This window comes from Elephas maximus, chromosome 3 (assembly GCF_024166365.1).
Source record: "Elephas maximus indicus isolate mEleMax1 chromosome 3, mEleMax1 primary haplotype, whole genome shotgun sequence".
NCBI lineage: Eukaryota > Metazoa > Chordata > Mammalia > Proboscidea > Elephantidae > Elephas > Elephas maximus.
The window spans coordinates 179,394,261-179,409,531 of record NC_064821.1 but is presented as its reverse complement, the minus strand read 5'-3'; the positions used below and the strand labels follow the sequence as shown (position 1 = coordinate 179,409,531).

Genomic DNA, 15,271 nt, shown 5'->3' with positions numbered 1-15,271 from the left:
CCAGAGACATAAAAGATCTATGCAAAGAAAACTACAAGACACTACTACAAGAAACCAAAAGAGACCTACGTAAGTGGAAAAACATACATTTCTCATGGATAGTAAGACTCAACATTGTGAAAACGTCTATTCTACCCAAAGCGATCTACAGATACTATGGAATCCCGATCCAATTTCCAATGGTATTTTTTAATGAGATAGAGAAACAAATCACCAACTTCATATGGAAAGGTCAGAGGCTCCGGAGAAGTAAAGCATTAATGAAGAACAAAGTGGAGGCCTCACACTATCTGATTTTAGAACCTATTATACTGCCACAGTAGTCAAAACAGCCTGGTAGTAGTACAACAGATACATAGACCAATGGAACAGAATTGAGAATCCAGATGTAAATTCATTCACTATGAGCAGCTGTTATTTGACAAAGGCCAAAGTCCATTAATTGGGGAAAAGACACTCTCTTTAACAAATGGTGCTGGCATAACTGGATATCCATCTCCAAAAATATGAAACAAGACCCATAACTCACACCATGCACAAAAATTACTCAAAATGGATCAAAGACCTAAACATAAAATCTAAAATGATAAAGATCATGGAAGAAAAAATAGGGACAACACTAGGAGCCCTAACACATGACATAGACAGAATACAAAACATTACTAACAATGCACACACACCAGAAGAGAAACTAGACAACTGGGAGCTCCTAAAAATTAAACACTTATGCTCTTCAAAAGACTTCACCAAAAGAGTAAAAAGACAACCTACAGACTGAGAAATATTTTTGGCTACGACATATCCGATCAGAATCTAAGCTCTAACATATATAAGATACAACAAAGCCTCAACAACAAAAGGACAGGTAACCCGATTTAAAAAATGAGCTATGGATATGAACAGGCACTTCACCAAAGACATTCAGACAGCTAACGGATAAATGAGGAATTGTTCACTATCATTAGCCATTAGAGACATGCAAATCAAAACTACAATGAGATAGCACCTCACCCCAACAAGACTAGCATTAATCCAAAAACACAAAATAATAAATGTTGGAGAGGTTGTGGAGAGATTGGAACACTTAAACACTGCTGGTGGGAATGTAAAATGGGACAACCACTTTGGAAATCAATTTGGTGTTTCCTTAAAAAGCTAGAAATAGAACTACCATACGATCCAGCAATCCCACTCCTTGGAATATATCCTAGAGAAATAAGAACCGTCACAAGAATAGATATATGTGTACCCATGTTCACTGCAGCACCATTCATAATAGTAAAATGATGGAAACAACCGAGGTGCCCGTCAACAGATAAATGGATAAACAAATATTAGTATGTTCATACAATGAAATATTACGAAATGATAAAGAACAAGGATGAATCCGCAAAACATCACATAACACGGGTGAATCAGGAAGGCATTATGCTGAGTGAAATTAATCAGTCATAAAAGGACAAACATTATATGAGACCACTATTATAAGAACTCAAGAAAATGCTTAAATACAGAAGAAAACATTCTTTGATGGTTACGAGGATGGGAAGGGAGGGAGAGGGGTATGCACTAACTTGGTAGGTGATAAGAATAAGCTTAGGTGAATGGAAGGACTACACACAATACGGGGGAAGTCAACACAACTGAACTAAACCAAAAGCTAAGTTTCCTGAATATAACTAAACACTTCAAGAAACTGAATAGCAGGGGTGGGGGTCTCGGGACCATGGTTTCTGGGGACATCTAGGCCAATTGGCATGACAAAGTTTATTAAGAAAATGTTCTGCATCCCACTTTGGTGACTGGTGTCTGGGGTCTTAAAAGCTAGCCTGCAGTTATGTAAGATGCATCAATTGGTCCCAACTTAAACCAAAAAAAGAAAAGAAAACCAAGCCCACCTGGTGTAAATGAGAATGAAAAACACTAAAAACATAAGGAAAATATTAGCCCAAGACACAGAAAGGGCCACATAAACCAGAGACTACATCAGCCTCAGACCAGAGGAACTAGATGGTGCCTAGCTACCACCAATGACCACCCTGACCTCAGAGTTCCTGAGAGAGCAGGAGAAAAGTGGGGTGCAAAACTCAAATTCTAGTAAAAAGACCAGACTTAATGGTCTGACTGAGACTGGAGGAACCCCGGAAGACATGGCCCCTGAACTCTCTGTTAGCCCAGAACTAAAACCATTCCTGAAGCCAACTCTTCAAAGATTAGACTGGATTATAAAACACAAAAAGTTACCTGCGAAGAGTGTGCTTCTTAGTTCAAATATATACATGAGACTAAATGGCCAGCTCCTATCCGGAGCCAAGATGAGAATGCAGAAAGGGGCAGGAGCTGTTTGAATGGACATGGGAAATTCAGGGTGGAAAGGAGGAGTGTGCTGTCACATTGTAGAGAGAGGAGCTGGGGTCACATAACAATGTGCATGTGAATTTTTGTATGAGAAATTGACTTGAGCTGTAAACTTTTGCTTAAAGCACAGTAAAAAAAAAAAAAGACATGTATTACCTTAAAAGGGTGCACTATGACTGACATGTTACATGAAAATAACATGACTTTTACTGTGTTTCATATTTAAAATTAAGCAAGATAATTTAAGTAATTATTTTAATGTATCTCCAGCAGGGAAAGAGTGCTGATTTGAATCTATGACAATGTGTATAGTTTACAGATTTTATGTTTTTTACAAAAAATCTTAAATATTTTAATTTCCCTTGGAGCATTCATAAGATTCAGTTTCAGATTGCAATCTTACTTGTGGTGTCTGCATTAAAATTAATAATAAAATCCTATTCCTTCCCTGTAGTTAAAATACTGCTCGTGTCATCTTGTCACAGCTCATAAAGTTTGATACAATGGATGAAAACAAAGAAGAGACTTTTCGATGTATATTTGTGCCCTAAAGTACAGCTATAATTTCCTTTTCCATTAGTTATTTCAAACATTCTGTAAACCTCCATATTTTTAACAACAGCATGCTTCGCAGTAATTTTATTTTTTACATCTTGAAATAAAAAGAGAAAATCTCTGATACTATCGACTGATTAAGTAAATGATGGAGCAAACTTGCAAATATTATTTAAATGTTCCCAGGCCAACTTTTAACAGAATAAGCCAAATGAATCCTAATCCCACCTGAACCGCTGGAGATGTCCCAAAAAACAAAGAAAGAAAGAAAATTTAACCTCTATTAAAAGAAGGATCCATTTAAACATTCAACAAAATTACAGTGAGAATCTATTATCTTGTGATGCTGGCAAGGAATACAAAATGTATATGGTGTTTAACAGCCCTGGAGAAACTCACATTTCAGATGCATTTTTTCTTTTTTTTCATAAAGGGTCGGCATTCATAGTGATCGAAATTATGGCATTGCTGGGTAGTTTACTATAGTAAAGAACAAAGGGCTTTACAATTATCACATAAACGTAAAAATTATATCTAAAATGAATTGGTGGGTTTAAATACATGTTAAACAGATAATGAACACCTCCAGAAGGGCAGGGGGTTTTGCTTGTTGTTTTCTTTTTTTAAATGACCCCCAGAACTCCACGAAGTGAGCGGCACATGTTGTTGTTAGTTGCTGTCAAGTCAATCTCAACTCATTGCGACCCCAAGTATGCAGAGCAGAACTGCACTCCCATAGGGTTTTCAAGGCTGTAACCTTTCAGAATCAGGTCACCAGGCCTTATTCTGAGGCACCTATGGGTGCGTTTGAATCACCAACCAAACAACATTTGTTTGAAAGTATGAATTCAATAAATGCCGGAGAACTGTACATGAGCAGTTATATATTTAATATATATATCAAATAGTTTCAGATGGAAAGTTATACAGAAAACAAAGATCTAGGGGATTATTTGGCATACCTAAGATCACATAGGTTAAAAAAAAAATAGAGTTTTTTTAATATAACATGTTAATCTTTGAAGCTGTCTGAGTCCACATCTCTCTTCAGAAATACTTACCCACCAAAAGTGCTTAACTGGAAAGAACTCACAGAAGAGGCTAAAATCTACAGAAATATCATTTTCTTAATTTGTGATTCAAATATCAGTGAACATGTGGCAAGTTAAAAATTTTCCAAAGGCAATAAAAACCAAAAAAACGCACTGCCATTGAGTCGATTTCGACTCATAGCGACTCCATAGGGTTTCCATGGCTGTAAATCTCCACGGAAGCAGACTGTCACATCTTTCTCCTGTAGAGCCACTTGGTGGTTTCCGGCCGTCGGCCTTTCGGTGGTTAGCAGTCAATTGCTTTAACCACTGTGCCACCAAGGCTGCTTAGATAAATTATAATGATGATATCATAAGTATTCTTTTATTTCAATGCTAAACATTAATCACTACAGGAAAACTGTGAATTTTTCTCTTTTTTTAAACTGAAAAGTGGACATTTACAATTTATATTTCTCCATTTAGTGAACTTTTTTTTTATGTTAACTTTATCCTCTTCTCCAGGTACTTCCTCTAAACCTTACAATGGTAAGGAAATGGGAAGCAATAACAACAGTTTATGTTTATGAGCGTTGTGAATATTTCTCTACTCCTGCATACTGAACACCAAAATAAATATTTTCTCAGTTTCTTTCACCATGACTTCTATATTCTGAAGAAATTTGTAAAGTGAATGGAAGTGGTGAACTGAGAAATCATCGCATCAACATTCAGTTAAAATGCAGCCTACTGGTGAGGAAAATAGAAGCATAAAAACAAAAAGTTCTTGTGTAACAGACCTATACAAGTAGAAAGTTAGAAAAAAGAAATACATATATATATATATACATCCCTTTATTTTTTAAGGACAAGTTGATCTCTTTTGGCAAACCTAGCATGAAGTAATTCCCACTTTCCAGATGACATCAATTTTAAATCATACAAGCTAAAAACTGATAAAATATCAAGCATCACCCAAATGTAAAGCATAAACTGAATGACATCAAACTTCTACAATATCTCAGCCATCAGCCATCATGTCCCACCACTATCTCTATACTTAACTCATCCCTGGTTGGAAATAATAATAGCCCACTGGAATTTATCTGGGTCTCAATAGAGAAAAAGTGCTTTATCTTAAAAAAAATATATAGTATGTGATCCAGTAAATGAGTAAGCATCATCCTTCTGAAAACTTCTTTTTGCTTATTTGATGAATAAGTAGAAGCCAGTGAGAAGTGGTGTCTCTGAACTAGAACGAAGGGAAAAAAAAAAAAAATCACAGTTGCCATCAATCTGATTGCAACTCATGGAAACCCCACAAGCTTCAAAATAGAACTTTTTGCTCTATGGGGTTTTCAATGATCGGCGCTTCTTTTTTCCAAGGCATCTCTGGATGGATTCAAACTCCCAAATTTTACCTCTAGTAGACAAGCACTTAACCATTTGCACCACTCAGAAACTCTGATTACGGTGCCAAAGGACTTTGACTAAGCACACTATAATATTTGTTTCAATCTCCTTCTAATTCTGAGAAATAACTGCCACCAATAAGGTAGTTTCTTATCAGAAAAAAAAAATGTGGAAGAGAGATCATTCAGGAAAAACATTTTTCTTAATTTTTTTCATGACAGTTTGGTGGTAGATGAAAGCTGAGAATTTGCTTGGATGGTATATTTGTATATATGGTGCCTTTACATAAATATAAAATGTTTACCAAATGTATGTGCAACATGTGAGAAAGACGCTACATTGCCTTCCTCTCTTGCTGTTCAGCCCCTTGTTGCTTTCAACCTTCTGTGCGTGTGCATCAAGACATCCACTTAGTGAGCAAATCCCCTGAGACCAGAAAACATGCTTGTGCTTTGAATGGCATCTATTACCAGTTCTTGGGTACAGCGTCACGCATACAGTGAGCTCTTGGTTTTTGCGAGAGCTTTACCTCTTGGGATCATTTTGTTTATCTTAAGTGGGAACACTGCAAAATGTTCCTCAATATACATTCACTCCCCTAGTAACAAAATCTTTAGAGAATTATAACCTTGAAATACTACTACTTTACAAAAATGACTAAAATAGTAATGAACACTTAGAGACTTGTTAAATGCTAAATTAATGGTTCCAATCCACAGCAGTACTGCCTGGTCCTGTGCCATCCTCACGATCATAGCTGTTTGAGCCTGTTGTTGGAGCCACTGTGTCAGTCCAAAAAGGCCTTCCTCTTTTTTGCTGACACTTTACCAAGCACAATGTTCTTCTCCAGGGACTGGTCCCTTCTGATAACATGTCCAAAGTATGTGAGAAGTCTCGAGATCCTAGCTTCTAAGGAACATGCTGGCTGTACTTCTTCCAAGACAGATTTGTTCATTCTTCTGGAGGCCATGGTATATTCAGTATTCTTCGCCAACATCATAATACAAAGGCATCCATTTTTCTTCCGTCCTCCTAACTCATTGTCCAGCTTTCGCGCGCATAGAAGGCAATTGAAAATACCGTGGATTGGGTCAGGTGCACCTTAGTCCTCAAAGTAACATCTTTGCTTTTTAACATTTTAAAGAGATTTGTGCAATGCAATACCGCATTTGATTTCTTGACTCCTGCTTCCATGGGTGTTGATTGTGAACTGAAGTAATATAAAATCCTTGACAATTTCAATATTTTCTCCATTTATCATGATGTTAAATATTTTCTCCATCTATCATGATGCTGCTTATTAGCCCATTTGTTAGGATTTTTGTTTTTGTTTTCTTTATATTAAGGTGTAACTACAAAACTAACTTAAGGGAAAAAATAGTGTACTATTTCAAAAATATACTAAAAAATATCTATAGACTCTTAGGATCTTATCAGTACAGTAATGTCTGCAGTCTTCATACATATAATTGATTTTTATAGTTTCACCACCAACATAATTCTTTTAGGCAAAAATCATTATTCTCACCATTGTGTTACTTGTTCTATCTCTTGATATATCACTTACTATAAACTACGTCATTTTATCTATTTCATATTTGTCTTAATCAGTAAGCCATAAACTCTTTACAGGAAAAGCCCCCTTTTTTTTTTTTAATCTATATTATTTTAGCTTAGCAAAGTGTCTGGTTATTCATATATTTCTTTATTTATGGTCTTCGCACAAGGAAAGACTTATGGCAGTTTACACAGAATACATAAAAGATAAGAAAATATAAATGAGAAATATGTGGGCAAGAAAAATAAAGTCATAGCTTCATATTTGCAGAAAATGGAGCAAATATTAGTAATATAAAAATTCATACTACAGACCAATGTTTTTGAACTCCAGGTTGATAACCCACTGATTGTGTTATGAAATCAATTAAATGGGTCTTATCCAGATATGCAGATGGCAACAACCCTGTCTGCTGAAAGTGAAGAGGACTGGAGGCACTTAGTGTTGAAGATCCAAAACTACAGCCTTCAGTATGGATTATACCTCAACATAAAGAAAACAAAATATCTTCACAAATGGACCAATAGGCAACATCATGATACGTGGAAAAAATACTGAAGTTGTCAAAAATTTCATTTTATTTGGATCCACAATCAACACCCATGGAAGCAGCATTCAAAAAATCCAACAATGTATTGCATTGGGAAAATCTGCTGCAAAAGGCCTCTTTAGAAGTGTTAAAAAGCAAAGATGTCGATTTGATGACTAAGGTACACCTGACCCAAGCCATGATATTTTTGATTGCCTTATATGCATGAGAAAGCTGGACAATGAATAAGGAAGACCAAAGAAGAGTTGATAACTTTGAATTACGGTGTTGGCAAAGATTATGGACTATACCATGGATTGCCAGAAGAAATAACAGGTCCGTCTTGGCAGCAATAGGGCCAGAGTTATCCTTGGAAGCCAGGATGTTGAGACTTCACCTCATATACTTTGGGCATGTTATCAAGAAGGACCAATCCACAGAGAAGAACATCATGCTTGGTAAAGGAGAGGGTTGGCAAAAAAGAGGAAGACCCTTGATGAGATGGATTTACACAGTGGCTACAACAATGGGCTCAAACATAACGATTGTGAGGATGGCACAGGACCAGGCAGTGCTTTATTCTGTTATACATAGGGTTCCTATGAGTGGGAAACAACTAGACAGCACTTAATAACAAAAACAACATCCAGAATTTAAAAAAAATTAACCAGAATAACATACAATAGTTTTTATCAGAGTACATTACATGTAATAAATATATGTATCATTTATAGTGGTTATGGTCAAAAGTTAGAAAAAAAGAAGACATTCCCTATTGTGTCATAATTTTGACTCCATGCTTTCTGTCAGCCAAAACAAAAAAGGAAATCTAAGTTTCATAATTCATAATGATTAATAGTAAAAATAAACCAGTTAACTGATCTACAAAATTATAAATATTTCTAAAACTATGATGAGTAAAAGATTTCTCCTGAGGATATTCATAAAGAAGACCCTGCATAAAGCAATTTCTCATGTCTTCAAACAAATCTTTCTCTTTGATACAACTCTACATATAATAAGTTTTTTTTTTTTTTTTAAACATAAGCCAATGACATCTCACCTAGATCTAGAAGAGTTTAGTAAACCCACTATTATAGGAGGTCAAAACAACAGGAAACAAATGGCCTGGACTATGTTTCTGACTGAATGAATGATGGATAAAAAGAATGGAAGCCAAATATACTTATAAATGGATACATGGATACAAGAATGGATGATGGGTGTTGAGTGTATTTTGCTTTGTATGTGTTAAAACATGAAGAAAGGAAATAGTGCCTAAGGTGCACAAGGCTGATATATATAAAGTTTAAATATGTTACTGTTAGCAAGAAATGTCAGCTGAATAAAAACCTGCTATGGCTTTTCCAAAAAAAAACAAACCTGTTACCGTTGAGTCGATGTGGACTCATAACGATCACCTTTTGATCAACACTGCAAAACAGAACTTATCTTTCTTGCAAAGCAGCCACCGCTACTGACTTCTCATTCTTTGTTATCAATAACAATCCCATAGCAAGTCTTAAATCTCAAAAAAAATAAGAACCAGAATGAGCTAATTGTCTGGATATGTTACAGTTTACATCTGTAAAGTCAACAGTTTTCTGCTTTAATCTTAGTCATTTGAATAAAAACCTCTTATAATCAAACTTCACACACATGAAATTGCTGTAAATGGAGTCAATCTTTAGCATTTATTATAGACTAGCAGTCATCATCATGAATGTCTTTACTGTATTTTACAGCAATTACATCAATAGATTTAGGAATGAATAAATGAAGATGGCGTCTTTGCTTTTAGTGGTTCCTACTCCAGCAACTTTTAAGAGTAATTTTATTGGTTGGTTGATGCCTTTAAATATGGATATGTGAATTTATGTAAGAAAAAAAATGTAAGAGCAGGTGTTAAATTGAAATAAATAAACTCACAGTGAGCATCTGCGGAACATTTCTGTTAGCAAAGCAGAAAAGCCTTTTAAGATCTTTTGTAACTGATAAAGATGTTGTGTTTTGTTATTTATTTATTTTTGTTTGCTTGGTTGGTTAGTTGGTTTTTACTTTTGTTGTTGTTCCTGAGCAAGTAAAATTGTCCCAGGCATGGAAGGTATCATGAAACTGTCATTCCCACAAAGACACAAGTTTGAGGTCATCATTCAAGTTTCATTTCACGCTGCCCATTTCCAATAGGTTAATAAACTCTACTCTCCTGCCTTCCCAGTGTTTGTTGCATGTGCCCTGTTCTTCAACTCCCCAGTGCCCTCGACAATGACTTACTCTTGTATTTTGACATTGGTCACTGAAATTTTATGTGCATCTAGTCTCTTCCTTCTCTGTTATATATTATATGTTAATGATTACATATAACACATTAATATTTATTTTATTCACTTGCTAAAAAGACTTCAAATCTTCAATCTACTTCAGTTTGCCATTTGAGAGCTTCAGTAATCATGTCCCGTATTATATTTCCTGACTTAACTTTACGTTGTGTAAAAACATAGCCAACTGCTTAGCTCCTATCAAAAAGTCAACAAATCGTAGTCCTCCTCCCAAAGTTTGCTCCTTTTCAGTTGGACCAAATAGTCCCTAAATACCATCATTTCCTTTTCTCACATGATTTGCTTGTTCTGAGAAGATTTTTGTCATCCTGTGTACTCCATGAAGCCAAGTTCCAGGACCACATCCTGCATGACCCTTCCCCTGATTTTTCTTCTTTCCCTTCACAGAATTGACGTTTAGTGTTTAGATGTTATTAGACGTTTATTCACCTACTGTATTGCAGGGCTATTTTCTCTTTTATGTTTCTTTTCAAAATACTTAATCCTATTTTAAGTGTCTTAAAGGGATATCTTCCATGGTTCCTAATAGTCATGGGGAAATAAGTAGTAACTGTCAAATAAATGGTTGTTGAAACCAACCAAATAAATAACTTATTAGATTTTTAATATCATATTACTGTGCATAAAACACTATATAAAATGAAATACCATAAGCAAATATATAGAAACCAAAGTAATTTTGGGTTAGCAGGGGTAGGAGGGAGGTGGGGAGTGGGGACTGAATGCAGTGAATATACATTAATAGTGCAGCATAATTTGGAAAAAGACGGCAAGAATGGCTGCACATCTTGGAGAATATAATCAATGTCACTGAAGTAAACATGTAGAAATCAAATGTTGGATGTTTCATTGTCTGTATATCGCTACAATAAAAAAATTAATTATGTTATTCTAAATGGTGCTGGATAATTATAAGTCCCTGTTAAACCATATTTCTTGGAAATGTTATGTATCTTACACATACATTGGTTTGAGCTGTTCTACACACCTGCACTAGAACTGCTTCATGGAGCCCTAAAAATAATCTGAAGGAATTCAATCTTTGCAGTCACAAGTGCAGTGACTGCTGATTTGTAAGAAAATAAACTATACATTATTCTAAAATAATATCCCTTTGGAAACAACATGAAGATTTGGTTAAATGAACTGCGTTGTACTTACTTTTGGAGATCCTATGCCCAAATAAGAACTTTTGTCTTATTCAACTATTGTTCCTGCCACCACTAACAAAAGAGAGCTTAGAAAAATTTTCTACATAACTTTATGAGTGCCATGGAAAGTCAAATACAGTTACTGAAACACTTTACCATTATTTTATAAAAAATCTTTACCAGATGTCCATAACTACCTTCAGAATTGTGATATGACATTTGAGTGATCTACAGATTAAGCATAACTGTAATCAATCTGGCAAATATTAAGCTTGTTGTTTTTATGTTATTACTAGCCACATATTCAAGTTGTCTCAGTATTAATTATACTATACAAAGTCTAACTTAATATCAGTTAATATTATTACGATAACATATTAGTTAAAGTAATTTAAATTCAAATAGTAAGTACAGAATGATTACTGTGTGCCAGGCAATGTGTTGTGAATATAATCAAAATAATTACAAGGAACTGAAACTCTAATGACAGGGACGATGAATTATATTCCAATGTAATTTCTAAAATAAAGTCTTAACAAAGAACACTGAGGTGTGAGCAAATTCACTAATAAGTGAAATGGAGGCAAACTATCCAAAGATGATTTTATAGAGATTTGACACTTAACCTGGAACAACTATATGGATAAGTAGGTTTTTTGTCAGAGAAAGGCAAAAGGGGTTTGCCAGAAGAAGCAGCAAAGTATAAGGTAAACTCTGTAAGTATAAAAGATCATGTTGGTATGAGAAGCAAGAAGTTCAATGAATTTGATTGGGTAGAATTAGAGGGAGATCATTATGGAAAATAAGATAGACAAAGATGATGAGATATATAAAAGCAGAGGAATGGCATAATTAAGGATGTGTTTGTTCTAAAAGCAGTTAAGTCTAGAGTCAGTGGACAAAGCTGACTCAGGAGGGTAAAAAGACAAAGTCAAACACATGAGTTAAGACAATGTTAGTCAAGGAGAGAAAGGCAAGTGTCTGAACAAGGGTGGTAGTAGAAATGAAGAAAAGAGGTTAAATTAAAAAAAAAACACTTTGGAAGCAGAACTAATATGACTTAACCATGTTATAGAAGGAAGTTGAGAGGGAATTTAAGGAAACTTTTAGCTTTTAAAGGATAGCAAATAAGAAAAGGCAACTAAATATGGCAGTTTTGTTGTTATTGGTAACCTGTGAGCAAAAGTGAATTTGTGGGAAAAAATGAAGGCTGTAATAGATTGCTTTTTGAGGAATTGATATGTATTGCAAGATTGGAAAAAATGAGGCAAAAACCTGATATTTACTCATTTGACAATTATTTCATAGGGTTAAATTGATTAAATAAAGTCATCTGGATAATCTATAAAATGGATATATGTCTGCCATGCTTATGGGACAATGTTTTATATCACTGACAAAATTCAAGTCTCAAGTAAATAAATGATAGAACATATCAGAAATTAGATATTATTTTATGATTAACTTTAAAATGAGAGGAAAGAAGTGAATGTAGTCAGCATTAAAATTACAGCCTCTCCAGGCCTCCCATGACCACGAGTTTCTATTACTCATAATTATGATTTATTTCCTTGGGTACTGTAAGAGGCAAGGAGCCCCTTTTACTTACAAACAGCAGTGTTGAAGCAAATATTTCCATTTGTCTGAACCCTTCTGTTTCTGTACTCATTAGTGCATGCAATTAGTAGAAACCAGGCATTGGCTGATTTGATTGACATGTGTTTATTTTCTCTTCCACACATTGTGGGAACACAGCATGTGAGTAATGAAAGAGGAGATGTAATTTGCTACTATGGATAGCATGGCTATTTATTATCATCATACTTACAACTGGACCGGGTGGGCCTTGGGGGCCTTCCCCTCCTTTCAGACCAGCTGCGCCCTGAGGAAAGTGAGGGGGAAAAAAAAAAAAACAGAATCCATATGAAATGAATATAAATGAGAGGAAGTGTATGATTGATAAAATGAAGCTGTCAGGAAGTATTCTTAAACACAAATACATATTGCTATATATATATTATGATAATCAGATGCATATGCACACACGTTTGTCTTTAATTACGAATTTTTATTTAGTTAAGATCTGAGAAAAATGCTTCTAATAAGCAATTTTATTCTCATATTTTGTGTATACATTGACTGTACCTGAGCTCCAGGAAGACCTCTTTCACCTGGGAAACCCCGTAGTCCTGCTGGTCCATCTTTCCCTGAGACACCTTGAGGACCTGGGTCACCCTAAAGAATATGCATCTGTCAACAGACAGTAATTTCTACACGTTTCTACAAATAAAATTGTGGTGAGCTCTAACCTACTTGAAGTAATGCCCAAGTATCAGTTAATGATGAGAATATTGTGAGGAATGTCACATGTATGAAAATGAACTAACTGCTATCTATCTTTACAGTTGCATACAAATATATGGTTTTATGGCCAATGGAGTTAACTGGTGTTATGTTATTGTTCAGTAATGCCTTGCAGTACAATAAAACTCACACCGAATGTTTTTCTTACATATCTTTCTTATACTTATTTAACTACCATTTCAAAACTGAAGAGAATCCATGGGCAAGTGGTGAGAAGCTACAGCGAAAAGTGAATGGATGTTTTCTGCCCAGGAAATTCCTTGAGCATGTTTACCTTTGCACCTTCTTTTCCTGCTGCACCAGGAAGGCCTTGCTCACCAGGAGGACCAGGAGGGCCAGGATGTCCACGTTCACCTATCGGACCAGTCTCACCAGTAGGACCCTAAATTAGTTAAAGGAAATCTTATTGCATTGCTTTTTTATCCTTAGCAAAGATAACACAAACTCAGAATAAGTATCGCTCCCTTTCACAAAAGTATATCATTCTCATTGATTCTTATAATGTCCTACAAAACACTACATAAACATTGAAAGTAGTATATCTGGTAGGTGTATGAAGAGATTATGTGAACACTGGGTAGTATTTGAGTGTACAGGAGAAATACCTGGAAAACGTCCAAAGGGTTTTTTTTTTTTTTAATATCAGTGTCGATTAGTTACATCCCCATTCCGTATTTTTATATAAGGTATCAAATCAGCTTAGGAGTAAAGAGGTGTTTTTACTACACTGGTAGCTACTCAACAAATTTCTGCTTGATGAGAAGCCTAGGTCCCCAGAAGCCCAAATGACCAAAGTGGTTCTCCTTGGGATTTCCATGGACTGCGGACCTCCCTTCTGTTCATCTATATTCATTTGACAAAGCCCAGGAAAGGTGCCAGAGGGACCCTGAAGGCAGTGTGTTCGCTGGCGGTTCCTTCAGGCTGAAGCCTATAACAAATAGCCAGCTGCCTTAAAGTGCTGAAAATGCCAAAGTAAAAAATGGCAGGTCATTTATGTGTCCCCTGAGTGGTCCTGTTTTGTGGTGCTAGACTTAATAAGCTTTCAAGTGTAAATAGAGAATGGTGAGCAGCTGCTCTCTATCTCCACTTAGAATAAAGCAAGATGAAAGATTTAAGTTAAAGATGTATAAAGGGAAACTTACCAGATGCTAAGCCTGTTAACAGTGGGATGTGTTACTGAAGTGGCTCGTCGAATATCATTCTCTGACATTCGTCTAACAACACAATGGATTCTTACCTCTTGGTGATGGATAAAGAACACATCTGCCCATATTCGGGTAGACATTTCTAGTTCTAAAGCCCATTTAATATGTAATTGCTGAAAATCCCCAGATTATCATTAACATGCACATATTTCACCCCAAAGGATTTTTTCTTAATGCCTGAACACCAGAGTTTCAACAGTAAAGGATATAAAATTAACCCTAATTCAATGGTTATCACCATTGAGACAAAAAAAAAAAACAGATTTACATGACTATACAAAGAAAATGATGATGAATATCAAATATTGCCATCAAATATTCTCATTAAACCACTTCCTTTGTCCTAACATGAAAGTATGGTGACATTTGAAGCAGGCAGTTGGATTCATTTAAAGAAACAATAAAGAATAATAATTCAATGAGAATGCATACTAAATAAAATGCCTGCTATAGGAGAAGAAAAGAGAGCACAGGTCTTGGAAGTTTTAGATGCCTGCATTAGATGGAGATGAATTTTATAAGGGTGTGAGGTCTCAAAATATCCTGAGTTAGTCTCCACAATGTTTACATTCTAGCTGGATTCTTTTTCCATTTCTGTTTAGAGATTAAATGTAAAAGGAAATGTACTTTCTGTGAAATTTTTTCTTGGAAAATAATTGCAAAGTCGTTTGAAAAAATTTTTTTAAAAAGGTACTTTTTGTAGGACAATTCTAATTATTGTGGGATTTTTTTTTTTTAATTAAGGCTTTTAAACAATAAACAGGATGC

At 35.2% G+C, this 15,271-nt stretch overlaps 1 protein-coding gene across 2 annotated transcripts in view; it reads right to left on the bottom strand.

The window, feature by feature from the left end:
- COL11A1 (collagen type XI alpha 1 chain) overlaps positions 1–15,271 on the bottom strand; it is a 257,545-nt gene that overhangs the window by 76,711 nt on the left and 165,563 nt on the right. For both annotated transcript variants that reach the window (XM_049880227.1, XM_049880228.1), the window contains 3 exons: positions 13,573–13,680; positions 13,080–13,169; positions 12,763–12,816 (listed from right to left, as the gene is read on the bottom strand). In XM_049880227.1, the coding sequence (XP_049736184.1) occupies positions 12,763–12,816; positions 13,080–13,169; positions 13,573–13,680 (252 nt within the window). The remainder of the gene's footprint in view (positions 1–12,762; positions 12,817–13,079; positions 13,170–13,572; positions 13,681–15,271) is intronic.